Raw genomic sequence first — 24,908 nt, forward strand, 5'->3', positions numbered from 1 at the left:
AGGCTCCTCGCTCAGCCCAACACTCTTCAACGTCTACATGAGCCCCCTCACAACCATCGCACGCCAGCACAACCTGAACATCATCTCCTACGCCGACGACACCCAGCTGATCCTCTCCCTCACCAACGACCCCGCCACCGCCAGAGCCAACCTGCACGAAGGGATGACAGACGTAGCCAAATGGATGTCGAACAGCCGCCTGAAACTGAACTCAGACAAGACGGAAGTCCTCATCCTGGGATCCTCACCCTCCGCCTGGGACGACTCCTGGTGGCCCCCCGCCCTGGGCAGCGCACCCAAACCAACAGACCACGCACGCAACCTGGGCTTCATCCTGGACTCCTCCCTCTCCATGACCAGACAAGTCAACGCCGTCTCCTCGTCATGCTTCAACATCCTGCGCATGCTACGTAAGATCTTCCGATGGATCCCCACCGAGACCAGAAAGACGGTCACCCAGGCCCTCGTCACCAGCCGTCTGGACTACGGCAACTCCCTCTACGCTGGAACCACCGCCAAACTCCAGAAGAGACTCCAGCGGATCCAGAACACCTCAGCACGACTCATCCTGGACATCCCCCGCCGCAGCCACATCTCCGGACACCTTAGAGACCTGCACTGGCTCCCGGTCAACAAGAGAATCACCTTCCGGCTCCTCACCCACGCACACAAAGCCCTACATAACCAAGGACCAGGGTACCTCAACAGCCGCCTCAACTTCTACGCTCCCAAACGCCAGCTTCGATCGACCAGCCACGCCCTCGCCGCCGTCCCCCGCATCCGAAGAGCCACCACAGGAGGAAGGTCCTTCTCCTACCTGGCTGCCAAGACTTGGAACTCCCTTCCGACCCACCTCCGCCTGACCCAGGACCACCTCGCCTTCAGGAAGCAGCTCAAGACCTGGCTGTTCGAGCAGTAGCAGACCCCCCCCCCCCACCCCCCCAGCGCCTTGAGACCCTCCGGGTGAGTAGTGCGCTATATAAATGCCCTGATTGATTGATTGATTGATAAACGATTATTAAAATATCTCGCTGCCCCATTTGTAAAATTAAATCCCTAATGTTAAATAAATTAGTTTTAGGGAAATGCTGCAAGACTGTCAGGCATATGCATTTTCATATCCACTAACACCTGCATTTATGGGTGCACGGAAGAATGTTATGCTTCTGTGCATATTTTGTATACAAGGTAGAACTATCTGAAAACCCTTGTGCAATCATTTAGGGGTTTGTATTGTGAAGCGGGTATAGAAGCTTCTTCACGGTGAAAGGGATACTTTTATTTGCATTACAATAGTAAGATTCAGTATGTCAGCTGTTGTTAAATAAATACACTTGAGGCGGTATTTATATGAAAAAGAGTAAAATGTCCTCTAAAGACGTTCAGTTTCTGGAATTCATTGGATGACGATAGAAAGACACTTAAATGTCCTGGTTAAGCTGAAGTGTCTTTCGGCCTAAAAGACTTCACCAACTGACGAATATGAACCTGGATTCTATTTTGGTTTTATTTTATTTTTTTATTCTTTAGCTTGAACAAAACAACAACATAACAATAGAGAAAAAATACACCATGGTTTCACATTATATATTCCGAAGGTTTTTGACAGAAAAAAAACCCCAAGAAAGACAAAAAAATCAGCAAAACATAGTTAGAAGCAGGACAAAAATAAGCCTGTAGATGCATATAACAATACAGTCCTTTTACCTATTCCCTAGCCACTCCTCCAACGGAGCCCAAATCTTCTGGCCCAGCTCCCGCCTCCTTTTACCCCACCCCTGAAAGACAGCTGACTCTAATTGATGGAGAGCAAGGACCCTCGCTCTCCAATTTACAAAGGTGGGGGACTCCGGACTAATCCACTCTGATGTTATGCAGAGCCGCACTAAAGACATAGCAATGAAGAGGAGGGCTGATGCATGACTTGTTCTCTCCAATGGACAATTATTCTCACAACCAAAGATAATAAGCTCCGACGAGAGAACAACGGAAATGTTAAGTCTAGAATTAATAAACAATTCTACTTCCTCGAGAAAAGTGTTAAGTTTAGGGCAATCAAAAAACATATGTAAATCATTGGCAGCTACTTGACCACATCTTGGACAACAATGACTCCCTCTACCTCCCCATTTAGACATTTTGGCTGGTGTATAGTAAAGATCAAATAATGCCATATAGCATTGGGGGCGTAAGCTTCCTTATATTAAAACCCTGTTTCACAAATCTAAAGCCTGGGAAATGTCCACCCCTGTTTTACCCAGCTTTAACTCCCACTTAGCATTTTGAGAAAGAAGATCATCGGGGGGACCAGAAATCAAGTGCTGATAGAGTGTACCAATTTTTGATCGCCTCAAAATCAATTCCAAAAGTAAATTCTTACTAAATAAAATAGATTCTTGGTCCTTCAATTATCTACAAAACTTGAAATCTGTAAATATTTAAAAATCTCATGAGTTTTTAAAGAAAATGTGTCCTTTAAAAATGAAAAAGAGGCCATAGACCCGTCACTCCCTAAGTCGCCCAAAGACATTATTCCCTGCGACATCAACTTAAAAGTAACCTGGTTTTGAAAAATATGGGGTAAAAGTCTGGCTGCGATAAAGGTGTATAGCAATTGATGTTAGGAATCAATCATTTGCGCCGAATCTTACGCCAAACTGAGAACATTGCTATAACGACCTTGAACTTGGTCTTCTTATAATAACTAGGTTCCAAAATCCCCTTAGCATTTTCCCCAAGCCCTATTTCAAAGATGGAAGGTCTACAAAAGGGTGGCAGCAATGCTTCATCCCCGAATAATGGTGTGGTGAAATGCTGAAGGGAAAGCTGCCCAGCAGTACAGAACCAGATTCGGCACCGACCAACCGCCCCGATCACGCGAGAGGTGCATCCACTTGGCCGCTCTTCGAGGTTGATGATATCCCCAAAGAAATCTGTTACAACATCTCTCAGCACGAGCAAGGCTAGTTTGAGAGAATTCAAGCGGAGTAGTTCTGAATTCTAGGCATGCCTTCTGCAAACTTTACTATTTTGTGCCTTACTAATTATGCAACATGTGCAAAAACCTTAAGGTTACCAGAAATAATGTTTTTAGTATTTTTGGTATGAGAAGGCCTGTAGTCATAGTGCAGTGGGGTCAAGTAAAAGGAAATGTTGATCATATATTCGATATGTATAAGCAATCGAGACTGAAGTGAATCTGTTTTTTCATCCTGAGAGTGTTATAACGTTTCTTTTTTTAACATGATGTAAACTATCGCTTTTAACAATTAGTGTCTGTTTTGGTGCTGAACAGATTTCTTAAAAGGTATAAACAATTACCCTTCAAAGAAGCGGTTAATGTAAATGATTGTGTGATAAGGGTGTTGAATGAAGTCACTCTACTCTGTGCAGTTCAAAGAGATTGGCAGACCAGCACTTGTTAGTATTGTTGGGAATAACAAAACTTATATGTGCTTCTGACTTGTCTGAGAACATATTTAAGAGTGTCACTTTAAGTGTCATTCATTTGGCAGTTGAATGTCAGTCATAAGTGCACTGAGACTTTGGAAATATCACATAAATGCAATCGGAAAATTTGGGAGCCTTGTGATATGTACTTAGGGAATGCATATACGTAATGTCTTACGCAGCTGCTTATGAAAATATGAAGAAAAAGATCCTTGCCAAACGAGTAGGCGAAACAACACATTTCACATTGTCTCTGGACATGAACAGACGTATGCTTTCTAGCCTCAATGGAGGAAAAAGCACAGTCGCCATGTTATGAACTACTTTCCACCCGTGCAGTGGATGTCAAATGGCTGAGCCTAAAAACTATGGGGCTTATTTATGAGAGCCCTACGTCACTTTTGCACTACTTAAAGCAGTACATGAGTGATGCAGGGCGCTCAAAGATTTCTGGAGCGACACAAAGCCACCTTGCTTGGCTTTGAGTGAACTCATAAATCATGAGTTTGGCGAGGCAGCACAAATCCGCGCTTCCTTACTCTGCACCCAGGAAGTGTTCCATGGGCGCTGCGATGGGTTTTCCCATGCAAACCCCATGGAATTCGACGCTGCTCCAGATTTCCAAAGTGATGTTAACCTGGGGAAGCATCAATTCTGCACACCTCATGAAGTGTGGCGTAATGAGGAGAAATAACTTTATTTCTCCTAGTATTTTCCTCTTTCCATGTGTGCTGCATGCTGCAGCACATATAGAAATAGGAAAAAGCCTCTTTCAGTTGTTTTTGTGTAGTAAGGTGCCCCTTTCTGCACAAAAACTATCCTGCCTGCAATGGAGGCACCCTTGCACCAAGAGTGTCTACATTGGCATTAGGCTGCTGAAACGGCTCCAGCACAGACAGAAAGGACGGTTAATGCACTATATTGCTTAAATACAGTGCCTGCCCTTTCGCATTGCAATAGGCAGCGCAGCAAGGTGCCTTGCTGCGCGGCCCTACGCCAAACTGCCATAAACGAGTCCCTATGTTTTCTCAATCCCAGTTAGGTTGGAGATGGGACAGAGTGTATCTCACATTATCTTTGTCAGAAGAACTTGGTCATATTTATTTATAGGACTTAATTAAACACTGCCCTATCATGTTGTGGATTTCTATTTGGTCTAACCAAATGCAGCTCTTTACCAGTCAATTTTTAGAGACTGCCTAAACTGTGACAAAACCCTAAAAATTCCACGGCTATTTTATATTAAGGAAAAATTCTAGACGTTGGGCCACTTGTGCTTGTTTGAAAGTTCTTCATCAATTTGTAGGACAAACTATAAGTTAAAAGGACAAAGGCATCCCACCAGGCAGGGAAATTAATTGATTAAGACACCAGTGAGGCATTTGTTGCTATATTGACCTGTATTGTAATTGAGCCCTATCAGGAGCTGGTGCCAGGCCATTGGGAAAAGGCATTACTTTTCAGAATTTGGTCCGGCACTACTTTCTTTTGTAAATGTAATCAAGTTTTTCCAAAACAGTTTTATTACCTTTATTCATTCAAATCTTTATTTCGGTTAAAACTAACCATAAAAGAATCATACAATAATACAAGACAATACCTAAAAACATCCATCATGGTCAGGCAATACAATAGCTAAGTAAAAAAGAAAAACACATAAATGGACCATGGCCTCAATGCAAAATCATCTCTAAGGGGACGCACAATTTTGACAGACATTAATAATTTACAAGCACACTATTTAAATCAGTCCATCCTGTTTGTTCAAATGCAAGCATAAGTGGGCAAGGGAATACAATATTAAGAATTTTAGGATAGGAATGTAAGGCAAGGGAATACAATATTAAGAATTTTAGGATAGGAATGTAATAAATAATATACCTTTATTGACAACCTCTAATTATAAATATTGTCTGCAGCCCTGACTGATGAAGATACAAGTCCTTAAAATAGATTGCTATAGTCGTCTTGCATTTCCTTTAACTAATAATTCAATCAATCAATCAATCAGGATTTATAAAGCACAGCTAATCACCGAATAGGATATCCAGGTGCTTAGAGGCCCCGGAGGTTTATTCAAATACCTAGGTCTTGAGGGCCATTTGGAATTATGGAAGTGAGGTGATGGTCCGGAGGTTTGTGGGGAGGCTGTTCCAGGTCTTTGCTGCGATGTGGGAGAAGGAGAGTCCTCCACCTGTGCTTTGGTAGATGCTGAGAGTATGGGCAAGTGAAAGGAAGGTGGAGCATAGTCTTCTCGATGGTTGGTGGAAGTTCAGGCGGTGGTTAATGTAGGTGGGTTCCTGGTTGTTTAGAGCCTTGTGTGCGTGGGTCAGCAGCTTGAATTGGCATCCCTTCAGTATGGGGAGCCATTGAACTTTCCTGAGGTGGAGTCTGATGAGGGTTCGTCCGGGAAGGCCATGGATGAGTCTGTCTTGTGTATAATCTGAAGTCCCTGTAGAAGGTGTGTGTCGATTCCTACAAGGAGGGCATTGCTATAGCCAGTCAGCTGGTGATGCGGGCTTGTGTCACGGTGCGCCTCGTGTGTAGGGATAGCCATTTGAAGATCTTACGTAGCATGTGCAGAGTGAGGGAGCAGGCAGAGGAGACGGTGTTGATCTGTGATTTCATGGTGAGCTTGTTGTTAATGATGATTCTGAGGTTTCTGGCGTGGTTGGAGAGCGTGGGGTCCTAAGTCTGGTGGCCACCAGTAATCATTCCACATGTTCCTGCTATTGCCAAAGATCAGTACTTCCATCTTGTCTGCGTTCAGCTGCAGGCAGTTGTTCTTCATCCAGTCGGTGATGTCTGTCATGAATCTGTGGAAGTAGGTTCTAGTGGTGGTGGAGTCGTCTGTGACTGTAGGCGTTGAGTAGCTGGTTCTGCTCCAGGTGTGTCATGAGTTGATTGTTGATAATCTTTTCCACTACCTACCCTGGGAATGGGAGCTAGTAGATTGGCCGGAAAGTTTTGAGTTAGCTGGGGTCGGTAGAGGGTTTTGTGAGTAGTGGTCTGACTTTGGCATGTTTCCAGGTGTTGAGAAATGTTGTGGTGGTAAAAGAGGTGTTGAATAGGGTGGTGAGTTCCTGGCTAATCCTTTGGTTTCCGAGGTTGAAGATGTGGTGTGGCCATGGGTCTGTGGGAGCTCCTGAGTGCATGGATTTCATGGGAGAGGTGGTGTCCTGGGTGTAGAGGATGTTTTTTACTCCCTTTTCAAGGTTGGTTGCGGTAACAGGGTTGGATATGTTTAAGCCATTTACCCAGCTGGTCTGAGATTTTGTTCCACCACAGGTGGAACGTAGGTCATCTTGGGGGTGAAGATGTGGGAGCTGGAGATGCTGAAGTGGACGAAGGAGTGATCGGTTCATGTGAGTTCTGTAACATGGCTGTATTTGGAGGGGTTGCTGGAGGCGAAAATGGGGTCCAGCGTGTGTTGTGGTGTGTGTAGGGTCGTGGATGATCTGGGTCAATCTGAGGCTGCTCATACTGTCGAGGAGATGTGTGGTGTTTTTGACGTTGGGGTCATCGATGTGAAAATTTAGGTCACTGAGGAAGATGTAGTTCTTAGAGTTCAAGGCTAGGGGTGCAATGAAGTCTTCAATGATGTTGCAGGAGTTGGGGGTCAGTATGCAAGGGTGCCTCTGATGGTTGTCTTGTCATTTGTGTGGAGCTTGAAGTTGAGATGTTCCATGGGGGTGGTGGCACTGTCAGTGGTAGTGGTACACTGTATGATATCTTTGGGGATGATGCATGTTCCTCCTCCCAGCTTATTGGTGCGGTCATGGTGAGTGATTTTATATCTGTTTGGGATCGCTGTGGCAATGTCTGGTGCGGATGTGAGTGCCAGTCAGGTCTCAGTGAGGAAGACGATGGGTGCGAGCGTGGCGAAGAGGTCCCATAATTCAGTGAAACGCTTGCATAGTGAGCGTGTGTTGAGAAGGGCACATTCAAGTTGTTTTTTTTGTTCAGGTGGTATCTGTGGTATGTTAAGGGTGGGGCTAGTCTGTGGGCTGGTGGGTGTGCAGTGGCAGTTGAAGTGGCAGTGGGTTCAGGCGAAAGGTCCTACCTTGGAGCGGGGATCAGCGCAGTGGCATTGTCGGGGGTATAGCTCGGTGATGGTGTATCTTTGGGGGGCAGAAGGCCTGGGGTTGTGGCATTGGGCAAGGTCCAGGTACAGATGGGCACAGATGGCCTTGCCAGCGGCGTGCTCGCTCCACCCTTCCGCTGCATGGTTGTGCTGCGGTCTGCATTAGGTAGGTCCTGGGATGGGCGGGGCTTATATTAGGGGGAAGAATGGTGAGTGGGAAAACCTAGTCAGGAAAATCCCAGCGAGAAAGCAAAGGTATCTGCAGTGTCCCTGGATCAGTCTAGAACAAGCACAAACTGGAGGCCACAGGCAAGTAGCAAGGTAGATGTCCAGGTAACTGATATGTTCCAATCCTTTCAGGTAATATTTTTAGCATACCTATGGATTAAGGAGGATTATTACTACTTTGTTGCTAAAATGTGACTATGACAGCTAACGCCGTGTTAACTATTAGTCAAATATGTTTGCTACCTAATTAATGGCTTTTGTCCTATCATCTTTAATTATTACAATGTGAGCTACCACTCTAGCTACCACAGAGTTTTTTGGTTTGTGCAAGTTCTTAATACAAGTGTTTTCATAATGCTGGTGAATGTAACTCTGTGTTGCTCTTTAAAAATACATGTATTTCTGAATGTGTTGCTCATAGGCATAGGAAGCAGGAATTTGGGGTGCTGCAGCACACTCAAAATAATCATGCTGGAGTTCAGGATGTGAGTGAGCAATAAACATACCTTTAAATTTAGTTTTTATCTTGCCACCTTTGCTCTGTGTTCAAAGATAGTGGTCAAATGTCAGGCTATGTTTTCTATGAAATTGCTGTTTATTCTCTATCATGTAGACTAGTGTTTACTATTCTTTCTCCGACTGCAAAGTGAGTGGATTTTGTAACATGAACTAGGTGACAATCTTGCTAAGGTACACGGCGTGTGGAAAGAAAGGCTCTCAGAAGTAAAACATTTCTAACACAACAAAATTTAAATATCTGCAAATAACCTGTAAAAAATATTCAAAATACATCAGCAGTGTCAAAGCACAAAAAAGGACATGTTCTTGTATTTCTGAAATACAATGGAAACACATATTTGTTTTCAATCAAAACAAATGAAGACACTTTACATGGTGATGTGCAAATAATAAATACTCAGGAAACCCATTTCTACATATTATCATTCGTGTGCTATATAGTTTAATCAATAAAACTGCAAGCCTGTGCAACTTTACAGGATGTATCAAAGAGAAATGTGCTGTCTGTAAATGACAGTGTTCTACCACACGATTATTTAGTAACATGTGAGACGAGACGGTGTGCTCCAAAATGCACCACTGGCAACATACCAAAGCCCTACCACCCTCCTGCTGTACAAGCTTAGCTCATATGCTACACAATGACTTCAGTGATGTAACATTGATGGCAATGGGATCAAAACAGGCTTGGGTCTATGTACTACCTGGCCTAGACCACTCTAATTTTAAACAACAAAGAAGATGGCCAGCTAGTTTATTCAAATATACTCACACCACACTTAACCAAAGAGTCTTAAGGGGGCCCACTTGTCATTTAGTGATTTTTACTTTTTTTTGAAGAACATTTGCATATGTCCAAATATCAAGATACTCAAATAGCAAAATTGACATAAAACACCATCTTACGCAAAAAACATTTTACAAACATAAATGCAAGACATAAATGAAAAACATGCATGCCAGCAAGAAAAGAAGCTAATGGTCGCTTGTCTGTTTTTATGTTATCAGGACTGGTGCCCCATGAATTGAATGTTTAGAGGCATCTTCTCCTTCCCTTGTTTGTATATGGTGTTCCCATGCATGTTTTTCATTTATGTCTTGCATTTATGTTTGTAAAATGTTTTTTTGCGTAAGATGGTGTTTTATGTGAATTTTGCTATTTGAGTATCTTGATATTTGGACATATGCAAATGTTCTTCAAAAAATTTTGCAAAAAAAGTAAAAATCACTAAATGACAAGTGGGCCCACTTAAGACTCTTTGGTTAAGTGTGGTGTGAGTATATTTGAATAAACTAGCTGGCCATCTTCTTTGTTGTGTAACATTGATGGCAGCACTATCAATCTGAAAATTGTTCCAGCATCACTAGTTGCTGAACATGCCTTGATAGGCAACTACCAATTTTACATGTGTTGGCAACCAAGGAAACAAATGCATACTAAGTAAATAGTATGTGATAATTATATTCGGTTTTCATCTGCCAAGTAACAATTAAGAAGCCATACTTACAGTGGGCGGGCTTCCAGACTTAGTGAAAGGTGTGATTGAAGAATTTTCGTTGCTGTTTTGAAAAATCCCCACAGCCAAAACAGGTTTCTGCGCAAGGCTACTGCTGACACATTCCAACCACGTTCTGCCGCCAGAAGCTGTGTTGCTGTTTGCATTGCAGTTTTGTCCTCTTGGCAAGTCAGCAATCACTCGATCAGAAGCACTGGGCTGAAGATTGCGCGTGACACAAATGACCTTTTTTACGCGACTGTCATAGATACTAAGCTCTTCTTCTGGGGAAGGTATACCAGAATTCTTAGTCTTTGTGCTACCCTTGCCGCAGCAGTTACAGCTGAAACACTTTTTCTTTTTGGCAATTGAGCTAATTTTAGCCATCAAAACACGTGCCTGGCTATCTTTTTCGATCACACATGGCCCAGTTGATATAACTATGTCTTCCATTACTTCGTCGTTAACATGATGATCAATATCGTGAGCTACCAGACGAACAATAAGTTCCTGGTGGGTTCTTACGTCTTTTAGAAGTTCCACTTTGGTTATATCAGGTTTTAATACATTGAGAAAGGAGTTTCTAGCAACAATCTAAAATGTAAATAACAATGCTTCAGTTCCAAGAGAAATGCTTTGCTTGTAAATATGTTACACATTATGAACTTAATTAAAACTATCTTCTCTCATTTAAAGAAAATAATGCAATTATAACATGGCATAACAAACCAACAGATATTTTGTAATATTTGTTTTACGTACCTTCCAAATGTATGATTGGCACATTTTGGCTCAGGCGAACCATTCTATTTGAGTGAATCACTGGAAATAGTGGAGCTCTTTTATCACAAACAATTTGGACCTACTGTACCATTGTTTGGATCGCTAATGCTGACTGTTTTGTCATAGGAGAACATGGATCATGTGTCTGCACCATGACATAGGCCTTTCTCACGGATTGCGGTCTTGTTGGACTGCAAGGGGCACCCAAAGCGCTACCCTCATAGTGGTGGAAGGCTACCACCTTTACCAGGAGGTAAGGGGGTGGTGGCAGAATACCATGTAGCTTTCATTAGTAGTGAACAGGATCTTTTACCTTGTTTTATTGGAGTGAGGCCTACAGGCTCTTTCACTTGTTTAAAAGTTCTGCTGCGGTGTGCTTAACTCACACTTGACAGCGCAGGAGTAGTAACTCTGCGTTGGTTGTATGTGTGCCTGGTAAGGGTACAATTCAGTGATGGAGCAGTACTGTGATGTGCCACTGTGGTTAGTGCATGTCTTGGTTATATATATCCCTAAGAGGAATACATTACATGAGAGGTGTAATGCTGTGCAGTGTGAGCACAAGGAAAACATGTGCTGGGAGTATACTTGCTTGAGGACTGAACAGTGCGAGTATACTGAGGGTCTAATTTATGGGGATTTGACATAGTGCAGCACAGCAAGGCACCATGCTGTGCTGCCCTACGCCAATGTGAAAGGGAAAGAATGCACTGTATTTAAGAAATACAGTGCATTCCTGTCGTTCCTGCCTGCGCTGCCGCCTTTTCCACAGCCAAATGCCAAAATTGGCACCCTTGCACCATGGTGCAAGGGGGGCCTCTGTGGCATCCAATGTTTTTGTGCAGGAAGGAGCACCTTCCTGCACAAAAACAATCCTAAAAGGATTTTTCTTCTTTCTAAGCGTACTGAAGAATGCAGTATACATAGAAAGAGCAAAAAACTAGGAGAAATAAATACAGTTCTCCTCGTTACGCCTCACCTTAGGAGGCATACAGATTTGGTGCTTCCCCAGCTTTACATCACTTTGTTGATCTGGGGCAGCATCGAATTCCATGGGTGTTGCCTGACAAAACCCGTTGCAACGCTAATTGAACGCCTCCTGGCCGCGGAGTAAGGCCCAGGACTGCCTGTGTCATGTTGTCAGGATAGACCCAGTTAAAAACACCACCATTTCACATTCTCAGGTTTTTTGAGTTGCTTTCCTTCTTACACTGTGACATTTGACATAGATTTGCTTGTGTGTCTGTGCAGGATAAAGTTCTTTGAAACTGCACTGCTTAAATTTCCACTTTGTAGACACACTATCATGAACATTTCATAAAAGGGATAAAGTTATCTGCGTAAATGTTGTTGTCTAGTTGTGGTCCATGAGGGGACAGAGCTATCATAATAGAATAAACTATAGCGGCCTGAATTTGGGTTTCAACATGGCAGCATGGGTGATGTTTATTATATAAACGGCTTCACGGCATTGTTGGGCCGAGGAGCATTTAACTGCCACTGCGAGGTTGCTGCATGGCGAAATTCCAACTCAGCTAGTTCCGGTTTACCCCTGCGAAGAGGGATGTCCAGCTTACGACCATGACGGATAGCTTAATGACACTTACACAGGTAACGCCGAGTTCGACCACCGACAGGGATTTAATTTGGCAGATCACCCACCCTAGGCAAAACTAGGTTAGGCTGCACTAGGTAGGACTAAAACACAGTATGTATATGCTAGCATATATTCACTATTATAGCACAATTATTCATCTTTTTCACTATTCTCGTAATGCCAATCACGCTAATCTGTTTCATTATATTGATTATCGTAGCACATATATTTTATACAAGAATCACAATGCTTCATTAAATATTGAGTGCCTTGCTGAGTATTTCTTGTGCATTTTTTGGGTTATGCATAAGTAACCAAACAAAAGGGTTCTAGATCTGTTGTCACGATTTCCTTGTGGGATCAGGGTTGTCATTCTGAGGTTGATCACACATTTGTAACCCTGTAAGGTTAGGGGTGTAGATGGTGCACGGAATCAGTCTGGAACAAATCCTAACATTTACATTGCCCAAAAAATGCACGGTTTTACAGGGAAAGTATAAGCCGTACGCAATGGCACCACCAACGATTTAGCTTGGGCTCTTATTTAGTGTATCACCTGAGTAGTTTTCTTTGGTATACCCAAAAACCCATTAATAGGACATGGTGTTGGTGTTAAGGAAAAATCCTCCTGAACTGTGTAGGTAAAACCTATATATTGACTGTAGGTAGTTCAAGCATTAACCTTTCAAAGGCTCACCCTTTAGTGGTACCCTCTCTGAATTCAACATACCCTTACGGCTGACCTGGCAGCATTTAACATACCTGAGAACTGCAGACGTGAAGTTACTCAGAAGCTGCTACAACATGATCTCACGCTGGCAGGTGGAGAGTTCCCTAGAGGCTAACAGAGCATTTAGGACAGAGGTATTTTATTCATGGGTTACATTCCCAGCAGCAAACAAATGCTTGTGATTGTTTCACACGTACAGTGCGACTGACGTTCCAAATACCCATACAGCTGACGAAACTCTAGAAATACCATTAAATTGCCAAAAACAGGTCCTCTTAGTAATGAGGGAGCAACATGGCCAGTCTTGGACGATTACACTCAACATCTAAACATAGCTAATATGACAGAACCACAGTTACGCAGACTATATAATAGCCTAATCATAATGTACAGGAGTCTGACAAAATTCATTATGTGAACAATGACAGTAAATTCCGTGTGGGCTGCTCAAGCTGCACAACCACGATTGGCTACACCGGGCATAAGCCCACAAATGATCAATGCAGTCATGGGTAAAGTTCATGTCAGATGGGAGGAAATTCCGTTCTGGATTGCACAAACAACAAGTCAGCTTGAAGCAGTGTTTCCTTATATGGGACACCAGTAAAAACACATAATTCTTACCATATGCTTGCCAATGGGGATGGCTCAACCCTGTATAGGACTACACCATATGGGGTACGCTCTTCACTGCAGTATATACCAGAACTCGTGGTTCACCATCATTAGCTGTTTTGCCAGAGGTGCTGAAACAGATCCAAAATGGGTACAGGGCAGCCTCTGCCCTGGATTTGGGGATGAACCTGAAGGGCAATTTTGCCACAGTATCCACCATTATGTTGAGTACCATTGAAGAGGAAGTAGCAGAGTTGGCAGTACACCAACGACTCACTAACTTGACTCTAAGAGAACAGGACCGCGAGTTACCAAAAATTATTGACGATACCTATGCATCCATAGGTATAGATAATTTGGGGGCCAGGCCTACAAAACCACAAATCAAGAGTAATTCTAAAAAGGATAACTCAAAGCAAGCACCCAACTCTTTAAAGGAAAAGTGGGAAAATAGGAAACATAGAGAAAAGTCATAGGGCAGATCTCATCAACAGTAGGCCACTGAAAAACGCTATAATGTGCATAACCGTGATAATATTAAAATGCCTGACAGGTATCAGGATACTGATACACAATCATCTTGTTCCTTTTAGGAGTCATCCGAAAAATGCTCGAGAAGGTGGAATGTTACAGCGCAGATCAGATGAATATTTGAAACTGAAGATGGACTCACAACGCTCATCTCGCGACATGATAAACAAGCATCTGCAATGCAATTAGTAACGTATTTGCGAGAGTTTAAGCTATGACATTGTAAATGACAATGCCTTTTATTTATTTGTTTTAAAAAAACATAAATAAAAGGAATTGTCATTTACTATACAAATAGCTGAAACTCATGTAAATGCGAGACCTATTGCATTGCAGATGCTTGTTCCTATTGCATTCATTGGCGACATGACGATAAAATACTGATTTAAATTTAGAAACCTCACATATTTCAAAAGATTTAGTTTGCCACATGTTGCATGACACACAGATACGGGCACACGCTCACTTCCTTGAAGTGCAAAGAATTTCAAGTAACTAATATAGACGGCTGTGTTAACAAAGTTAAGGGGTCTGGTGAAAATTAAATGTGTCTCCTTAAAACAAAAAAGCCCTATCCCAATTTGTAGTTTTTAAGAAGATAGCCACTCAAGTTCTTGCGAACAGAGGAAAAGTGCTTGCAGCTTTCAAAACGAAATATTTGATGCCTAAATCAGTAACGGAGAGCTGACAGGCCTTTCATCCATCATAAATCGATAAAAATTAAAATGACTCTATTGAAAATAATTAGTCTGTTACTTCAGTGCAAAAATACTTGTTTGTGGTGCGCAGATTATAAATAATAACTGTGGTTTTAGTACAGCTTGAAGTCAGCTTTTGAAGCTAGCTGACAATTGAATATGTGATCTGACATTTTTATTTAATTCATGATATGTATGATGTAAATCAAAAGCACACTTGCAGTGACGTCATGTGAAAGCTACCATTGCTTTATTGGGCCGTTTTTTTAGTTGTCATTGTTTTATCGGTTCTAGATTTCTAGTGTTTCACGAATAGAGTATTTTATCAGTGCTTTTCAGAGGCAACATTGCTCGGTACAATAGGAACGTACTGCAGGAGAGAAGCAGAGTTGGCTGCGTGTGTTGTACGCCGCCACAGACATGCAAACCAAAGTGGAATCCTGGTAAAGACAGCCAGACCTTCCATCTTTCCTAGGTCGGTAAATTGAATACCATCACGTTCAATAGTAGTACTGCCTGTTATTTATATAGTTGATAACAAGCATTTTAAGAAATCAGATGGAAGCATTTACGAAGGACACTGACGCAAGCCAATGGCAAATATGGCAAGAGAGTGGGCGGAGCTTCCATTACATACTCCACTCCAACAAGTCTCCCCTAGAGCATCGCATGCGCGCTGACTCTACTCTCGACCTAAAAAGGAAGAGAAACCTAAATAATCAAAACCTCAGTTCAAAAAGAAGAAGGTAGCATGACTCAAAGTCAAGCATGATTAACTAACCACAGGGGCAACCCTAGAGCAAGAGCCAGGGGTAACTATAACTGTTTTCCAAACAAAGGCTCTTGAGCTGTATGTACACACTATATACAACTAAACACCCATTTAAATATATCAAAAGCAAAAAGGAAAAGGCCAAATACAATATACCTAGAAGATCACAGAAACCCATGAACAAAATATAAATAGTTTTAATGAAAAAGAAGGCGCTCAAATAATTAAACTCTTAACATACAAAAACAACACATTACATATGAGAAATCAAAAAACAAAAAATGTCAGAGGAAAAATACATACAACAATTAATACAGTACACAATCAAACATTAATGTCCTCTGAAATTTAGGCCATGTTGGAAGCGTCGACGGCGTTTCAACCCAAGGTTGTTTAGAGGGTCATCATCAGGACAATGAAACTTCAAGAGTGATAAGACGACACCTTAATAGAGTTTTCTAAAAAAAAGAATGTACATGGGGTTTACAGGTAATAAAACACATCAGTTTCAAATAGTTCCAGCCTTTTCATCACCGAGTAAGTGCACCAAAAACTGTGAGTTCGTGAAAAGGTTAAAAGTTGAAATTTATTAGGAGAAAGGAAAGGAAGAATAGCACCTTTACGCCCAACATTCACACCAATTGTGCATAATAATAAAGAAAGAGAAAAAAAGTCAAATTATTTTATTATACATGTTAAATGCATGTTCAACAAGGTGCTAATCCTTGGATCCAATATAAATGGTTTGCCATAAGGAAAATGTCCTACAACAAAAAGGCAGGAAAAAGTTAAATTCCGCCAAAATTTGAAGTGAAAAGGAAGAAATCCAAAAGGTAGGATCCATATTCATACCTGTTAGTGTGGAAGTTACACACTAAATGAAAAAGCTCTTCAATGGCAGGCGTCAACTAATGGAGCCAGTCCTGCAGTGTTCAAGCTGGGAGTATCAGTCTTGGCAACATCAAGATATATCATGAAATTAATTCATTTACTAAAAAGGGACAAAGGGAAGAGAAAAACCGTCAATGTGAGGACACATACCAGGAATACCTACAACATTACAGTCAGAAGAATGTAATTAAGAAAAAACTTTATACACAAAGGTCAGCAAAGCTGGCCATAAAAGAACCCTACTTGTTCCTAGAGTCGAAAAACTGTCCTTCTAGTCTTCAAATCATAAGATATAAAAGCATTACGGAATATTTTGGAGCAATCAAAAAGACCAACTGGAGAAAAGGAAATCTCTTGTAAAGTATGGTCTGTGCATGAGGCAGGAAAATAAATTAACTAGCCTCGCATAGCTTGATATCAAATATAGAGCCTTACAGCACCTAAAAGAAAACCTCTCTCATGAAGATCGAACTGTCCGTGGGGCGAAAAATTAAATCACGCTGCCTCACATAACACGATACTAAGTATGGAGCCTTTCAAAGGAATACGTATGACTAAATTAGTACATAAAAACAGCAGAAAAGCCGGAGGGCACAGTGAAAGGAGTCACACAACCTCGGGACTCAACTTAACCATTACACATGCCCGACATTCCGCCCCAAAGTCATTAATCTTCAAGTGAACAAAAAATAAAAAATAAACTTAACAGCAAAGAGGACCCAGGAAATAATATTGGATCCAAATTAAAATGCAGTACAACCCCAGATCGTAACCCCTCACCTTCGTACAAAAAGCTCAGTCCCGTTCAACAGCAGCCGGCAGAAAAAGTAAGCAGGGATCATTTACATCCCACGTCCGTTTTTTAAAGAGAACCTCCATCGACATAGAAAGAGGACTCAATTGAGAGATCAGCATTCATGAGAACGTCGATCGTAAATCAGCGAAGAGCTAATCGATAAATAGTTACAAATTTCAAAAAAATGAAAAGTGAAAAAATGTTTTATATCAATTAACGAAATCAGAGAAAAAAAAATGAAAAAATTAAGAATTATAGAAAGAACCAGTTGGGCCGATAGAAACGGCGGCCATTTTGAACTAGTGCAGAGGATAGTAGAAAAGAGCTGACACCATCAGCCAGAGCAATGGATATATATATATATATATTCACTGAAAAAACCATAGGTTATAGACCATATATAGTTAGGAATTAGCATTTACAAAACCTTAAAAATTCACTGAAAAAACCATAGGTTATAGACCATATATAGTTAGGGATTAGCATTTAAAAAACCTTATTTTACTCACACAAAACCATTGAAATTCCATATATAGTTAGTTGTACTAACTATATATCACGCACCCGCAATCCACTGCTGATGATGTCACATATTACATCATTCATGACATGGTCAGTGACATCACTGATGACATCACTGATGACATCTCAAATGACATCACTGATGACATCACTGATGACATCTCAAATGACATCACTGATGACATCACTGATGACATCATCCAGTGACTGTGTGTTTCTGTAAAGTTTAAATATGTTTTACATATTGAAGAATGAGTAGATGTAGAAGTGTCTGGATGAAGGATTTAGTAGGTGCGTGACTGACTGTATGAGTGAGTGATTAAATGTGTCTCACTGAGTGCATGGGTTAGTGACTAAACTGTCTTAATTTGTGCATCATTATGTCTGTTGTTCTGTAAACTGCTGCATGTGTTGATCAGTAGCTATATGAGTAACTATATAGGTTATTGATTGGTTGCCCAAGCATTTGTATAGGAGACTGAGTGTGTGTGTGAGTGGCTGGGAAGTGTATGACTCTGTGCATAGATGTATGGGTTCAAAAGTGCATGTTGGAAACAGCTGTATGGGCAGTTGACTGTGTGCATGACTGTATTGGTGAGTGAATAGATATCTCAGTGCTACATGTCAAATTAAGTACATATGTAAAATACAGTACATGTGAGAGTTGACATATATAAATAACTGTGCATAAGAGCCAGTGAATGTGTGAGTGGCTGTATGGATCATTGTGAACTTGTATCCAGGATTGTATAAGTGAGTAAATATGTTTTAGTATTTGTTTGAATAAGTAAGTAAGGTGTGTTTAACTGTATAGTTAAGGAAATGGAGGTGTGATTGATTGTTTGCATGACTGTCTAGGTGTGTGTGTAACTTCATGGATGAGTGACAATCTGTGAGTCTGTGTTTACACTGAGTGTATCTAAGGTTATATTAGAGTCTGAAGAGGTTCATCGTATTATCACAACAGTGATGTCATCAGTAATGTCATTTGAGATGTCATCAGTGATGTCATCAGTGATGTCATTTGAGATGTCATCAGTGATGTCATCAGTGATGTCATTTGAGATGTCATCAGTGATGTCATCAGTGATGTCACTGACCATGTCATGAATGATGTAATATGTGACATCATCAGCAGTGGATTGCGGGTGCGTGATATATAGTTAGTACAACTAACTATATATGGAATTTCAATGGTTTTGTGTGAGTAAAATAAGGTTTTTTAAATGCTAATCCCTAACTATATATGGTCTATAACCTATGGTTTTTTCAGTGAATTTTTAAGGTTTTGTAAATGCTAATTCCTAACTATATATGGTCTATAACCTATGGTTTTTTCAGTGAATTTCATTGGTTTTTTAATAGCTAATATCAAAACCTTTACAATGTATTATTCTTTAAAAAGAAAAATATTTTTTACATGTTTTTTATACAATTTTTTTTTTATTTTTTTTTGTTTCGCTCCCAGTACGCGTACCGGTTAGCTTCCCGTTAGCTCAATCCGGAGGCGCGACCCGGTACGCGAACTGGTAAACGTTCCTTTAGCGCACCTCTCGCGTTACAAAACAACATCGCGACGCTTCGCGTCAGCATGACGTTTCGCGTTCTCGCGTAATACGTCATATTACGTGCTACGTTCGCGTACCCGGAAGCGCACCGGTACGCGAACCGGAAGCGATCCGCGGCGCGGCGCCGACCGCGTAATGTAAACATAGCAGGTCATGTGACTCGATAATAACACTTTTCATTGGTTCATTTCACTTTTGGTTTCCTAATGATGTAATACAAGGTCATGTGATCTAAAATGGACACTTTTCATTGGTTTAGAACTTTTGTTTTTCCCAAATGATGAAAACCCCTCCTTCTTTCATCACTCTGACTTTCATCTTGGTGAGAGAAAGACCCTTTATTGAGACTTTGTGATGGCTTCATTAGTAGCTTCAGCTGGTGCTAGCCCACCACCTCCACCAAATCCAAGAAAGAGAGGACCACCTGCAGAAGTAATTCTGCAAGAAGAGGAAGAACAGGAAGAGGAGGAAGAGGAGGAAGAGCATGAGTTTTTGCCAGAGGAGCCCAGGAGGTACAATCGACAGGAGAATTATATCTGGCAATTCTACAGAATTCCTGAGGGGCAAAAGAAAGTGAATGCTCGTTACGTGTTTTGCCGCATATGCGGTGACAGATTGTCAAGGGGCACTGATAAAAAATATAGTTATGGGAATCATACTATGCATCGGCATATGAGTAGGTGGCACCCAAATAACTATAGTGCTGCCCAGCTACGTGACCAACAACAAAATCCCCTCCAAATGGCAAGAAGATCGGTGGTTCCAGAGGTGTCGGGACCAGAGGCGAGGGAGGTGATTGCAAACATCCAAATGTTGTTTGGGCACGTAAAACAAGTGTGCGTGGAATGTGGCGCTTTCATCTGCTACAGAGAAAGTAGCATCACTTTGATTTTGCGAGCAATTCAAAATCATATTAATGTTTGCACAAAACGCACCAAAAAATAAATTCTTTTTTTTTTTTTGCTCCTGTTGAGCCCTTTATAATGGATCGTTTTTGTTTCCCCCCCCCAAAAAAACCAAAAAAAATTTAAAAACGTTCAGAAAATACAAAAAAAGTAAAAAAATGTTCAAAAAATACTAAAAAAAATATAAAACAACAAAAACATAAAAAAAAAAGTTCTTTTCAGAACTAACTCCCCATTATAAAAAAATTGGTAGAATATTTGGAACTCTGCCAACCTGTATTTCTCTTAGTTCGCTCCCGGAGCGCTACCCGGTACGCGTACCGGAAGCTAACCAAAAAAATATTTTTTAAAAAAGAACAGTAACTATAAGGGAAGGAAATACACAGTTATGTTAAAAGAAAAACAGCTCTAGGGAGTAAACTAAGGATACTGTTACCTACAATCCACTGTTGATGATTTCACATATTACATCATTCATGACATGGTCAGTAACATCAACAGCAGTGGATTGTAGGTAACAGTATCGTTAGTTTACTCCCTATAGCTGTCTTTCTTTTAACATAACTGTCTATTTCCTTCCCTTATAGTTACTGTTCTTTTTTAAAAAACATTTTTTTGATCAGTCATAAACAGTGACATTAATAGAAACAGAGAGAGTGAACAAGAGTTAAGAACTATGGTCCTCCTCAGCCACCCTCAGAAAACCAAGGGGGTCAAGATACATCTACCGTGCCCCCTTCTACCTATTCTGAACATTATTTGCCCTCCATCTTGTATCTTGATTCGAACGAAACACAAAATGGTGGACTGCCATAACGCTGCTGGTTTGCGAACCGGGCAACTTCCCAGGAAGCGGTCCCAAAAAAAAAAAAGTTGGGAAAGTAATTCACAGACACTAAGAGTAATAGAGATGGAGTGAGTGAACAAGACTGAGGAACTATGAGAACAGAGGGACTGAGAAAAAGAGTGGAAGGAGTTGAGTAAATAGGTAATAGAGAAAGGAATGAGGAAAGTAGCAAAGGCAGGAAACTGAGGATTAAAGAAGTGAAGCAGTGGATCTAATAGTAGGTGAATGTGATAGAAATGTAACGAAAAGAGTACAACTATTTACCTTGTAATTGCCGTTAAATTAATCACATTTTATTTCTATACTTTCAATCTGTGAAAGAGAGAACCAACATTTGAAAAAAAATTAAAATATGTATTTAAAAATTACAAAAGACAAGGGAAAATATTGAAGGACAAATAGTTTTTCAACAACTTTGACACTGACAGAAGCTTCTGCTTCTCCAGGTCCTCTACACAATGCTAAAGATATACATTTTAAACTAACAGTATCTTGATGCAGATGAAGTGAGGCCTATCTTAAAACATGGTGCATCTTTTGCATTGCTCTTGTTTCAGAAAAGTGTCGCTTCAGTATGCCAATAACATGTCTCCTATCCAGAGATTTGTTTGAGGTGAGGCCTACTCAGAGTTCAAGATGAGATTTACACTTGTTGAAGTGTACAGAGGAGATAATATCTGTGAAAGTCTACTAATGAAGTGAGTCATGTCCACTGCACTCTTCAACAAAGTAGAAACCTCCTATGTTTCCCTGGACAGACCTAAACTTGATCTGCACAATGTGATTCGTAATGATAGGAAACTCAAGTGATGTAATTGAAATATGTGCAATTTATTTTGCTTATTTCACAATCACATCACTTGTGTTTCCTTTGCTTAGGTATCTCATTGTGCAGATGTAGTCCAGCATATGAAAGAATACGTAGAAGTGCAGCACTGCATACAATAAATTTAACACTTACAGAAAACTCACCTTCTCCATGCCTCCTACACAGTTCTACATATACATCATAAATGCAAACAGTACAGAATTAATTATACATGTTAAATGGTTTATTTTTGCTGTTCTCAGAATGTATCAAAATTCACTAAAAACAGTGACTTGAAGGTATTCATCATGTAACAGCGGGGAAAAAAAACACAATCAAAATGATTGTGTTTAAAAAACCCATACAACATCAGAAAATAAAATTCAGAACTCCTTAAAGTTAACTTACTTTCCATGACGTCCAAGGATGTCCTATGAACAGCTTACACTCTTTTGTGCTGTTATTACTTTCAGCCCGCCACTTTCTGAAAGAAAACCTCCATCGTTTTTAAAAACACGTTACATGCAATAAATGACTTCTTGCTCTCTACCACTATTTTCCACAAGGCCAAATCTAGTCAGAGATATTTATAACTCTTGGATTTCTTGTAAGCCAATCCCATCATTTGGCATTTCCGCAACTTTCAGAATTAAAATGTTGAAGATCATTTTCACAATCCTGGAATAGTAATATCTTCCCCTTCTTGGTCAGTCATGTTCTACATTTCCTATGACACTGATACTGCTTAATATGAAGCAGACTTACACTACCTCTATGAGTACTACAATTATTTAATTCTCTACATCACTTTTAATCACAAAGCAATGTAAAACAGTAGACAGCATTGCAGACTTACATTCCCTCTACTCCATGTTTTGATTGGCTGCTTCAATTAGCTTATGAAAAGAAACAGTTTTTCTGAACTCATTTAAAGTGCACATACATCTCCATGATGTCCAATCCTTTGATTAGAAGTTATGTCTCTGAACTACACTTATCCTCAAGGCCAAATTGTGTAGGAGCCATTAGAACTTCTTGAAATTCCACAGATTATATCCCGAGATTATTTTCCTAAAATTTTGGTTTTAAAAACACCAGGTAAGAGTTTTTAAGGTCATAAGGCAATTTTTTTTTGAAAATTAAAACAGAATCATTGCAGAATGACCAGCCATTTCTAGACTTTAAATAAGCTGTGTAATGTCCTGATGATATTGAAGGGCCGTCATGATATATAATTGCTGTAGTTACAAAAGTCCTTCCTGATATTGACAACTGCGAAGCTACAAAATTTTTTATTAAAGTTGTCAATTTTGTTCCATCAGGCCTACATCGTTGGAACATTAAAATGACGTACTGGCCATATGTTCGTATAAATAATGTGGACATCATTTCAGATTTACATTGGCTACACTCCATGCTGTGATTAGCAGCTTTTACTAGCTTATTAAAGGAGACTGATTTACTGTCTGGCAAAGTTAAATATATAAATCTTTCTGAGTCTACACTAGTAGTACTTGATACCATACAGTTCTCGCAGTCATGCTGCCATTGATAAGAAAGCCCAAACAGCTGATCTACATCTACACCTTCAGCATGTAATACATCAAGCATATACATTAAAAACTCCTGACAATCTTGCTGAATATTTTGAGAGAATTGTGTTTGCCCTGAACATCTGTCTAACAGGTTTCGAATTTCAGACACACTTTCTATTTTTGTTCTATCTGTGCTACATTTCTCTAACACAGAATTCAACAAACTGCAAAATCTTTGATCAGAATTGACCACAATCTCTTCTTTTACATTTTTTAGAGAAAACAAAACATTCATTACTACATTAGCATAGCAGTTGACACCAGAACTGTTTTCAAACTGAAAACCAACAACATCTTCAACAGAATCCTCTTTGTTTCTGCTTGTAATTTTAGGTTCATTCACTTTTTGTCTTTTTGCTACAACCTCCCCAGTATTGTTCTCATTTCTTCGTTTCCGGCCTACCAGACGTTTCTCAAACAAAGGAAACTGAGGCAAATGTGGCGCATACTCTCTTCTTAACCTATTGTATTCCTTAACACAATCTAGATCTGCACAAATGTTTCTGACATCACACTCAATCAAGTACAATCCCGATAAAGTTCTAACTCGTGACAATGCCACATATGCCATACCCTCCTTGAACACAGAACTGCCAATATTCACCAATGCAGTGTCTACACTTAAACCTTGCGATTTATGAATTGTCACCGCATATGCCAAGCAAACAGGGAACTGCTTACGGCGAACATATAAGTCTTTTACAAGCAAAAATCTAGCAGAACAACGAGCAATTAGCTGTACTTCCTCAATGCCATCAAATTTAATTTTTAAAAATTCAATTCCATCTCTATTTCTGTATTTCACAAAATCAACAACATTACCCATTGATCCATTTACCAGACCTCTTTCAACATGTAAATTCCTTCTTAAAATTATACGGCAGTTCAAGCACACATTCAGAGTCTTTTCAAAACCTGCAGTTTTAGATATAGTCTTCTCTAATGAATCCAATTTTGATTTCAGATTCTCAGACAAAATAATTGTTGATCCCATATGCTCTACTCTATCAATAGCTTCCACTTTCACAATCTCTTGCTTTTCTAAATGCAACATTTTGTTGTTAAATTTGGCACATTCTGCAAGAGTTGGCATCAAACATATTCCAGATTTCTTATCAGTAATTTTCTGAAAAATATTCTCAGGCACAACATCTTGTTCTGGATATAAATTTGACAGTAATCGTGCATGTAAAGCTTCTTTCCCATGCTCGGTCACTTTTCCAATTCTAACATCTTGTAGAATAGTCTTGTAAACTTCATCCTTTGCCTGACGCATATTTTCATGCAGTTCAGCATAATTGAAGTTTAACCATATATTGACGTTGCCAATGCTGCCTAGGCACTTCCTGGTATCTTCATGCGTGAGCATTTTGAACACAGGTTGCCCTTTCACTGGTGTCAGCTGCAGAAGATCTCCGAAAACAATGATGTGTTTGCCACCAAATAACACATCATACTCTGTTTTGAGAACTT

General features: G+C 40.3%; 1 protein-coding gene and 1 long non-coding RNA gene across 2 annotated transcripts in view; both read right to left on the reverse strand.

Annotated features, from left to right (window-relative positions):
* Window positions 1-24,908, reverse strand: part of LOC144828981 (fibrous sheath-interacting protein 2-like) — an 889,334-nt gene that overhangs the window by 333,461 nt on the left and 530,965 nt on the right. The window contains exon 2 of the mRNA XM_078687658.1: window positions 9,790-10,371. Coding sequence (XP_078543784.1) covers window positions 9,790-10,371 — 582 coding nt within the window. The remainder of the gene's footprint in view (window positions 1-9,789; window positions 10,372-24,908) is intronic.
* Window positions 15,727-24,908, reverse strand: part of LOC144828982 (uncharacterized) — a 30,800-nt gene continuing 21,618 nt past the window's right edge. Inside the window, exons 2-3 of the long non-coding RNA XR_013610569.1 lie at window positions 16,356-16,494; window positions 15,727-15,961 (exon numbers count right to left, since the gene is read on the reverse strand). This is a non-coding gene — a long non-coding RNA (uncharacterized LOC144828982). The remainder of the gene's footprint in view (window positions 15,962-16,355; window positions 16,495-24,908) is intronic.

The sequence above is a fragment of the Lissotriton helveticus genome, chromosome 4_1, assembly GCF_964261635.1.
Source record: "Lissotriton helveticus chromosome 4_1, aLisHel1.1, whole genome shotgun sequence".
Taxonomy (NCBI): Eukaryota; Metazoa; Chordata; class Amphibia; order Caudata; family Salamandridae; genus Lissotriton; species Lissotriton helveticus.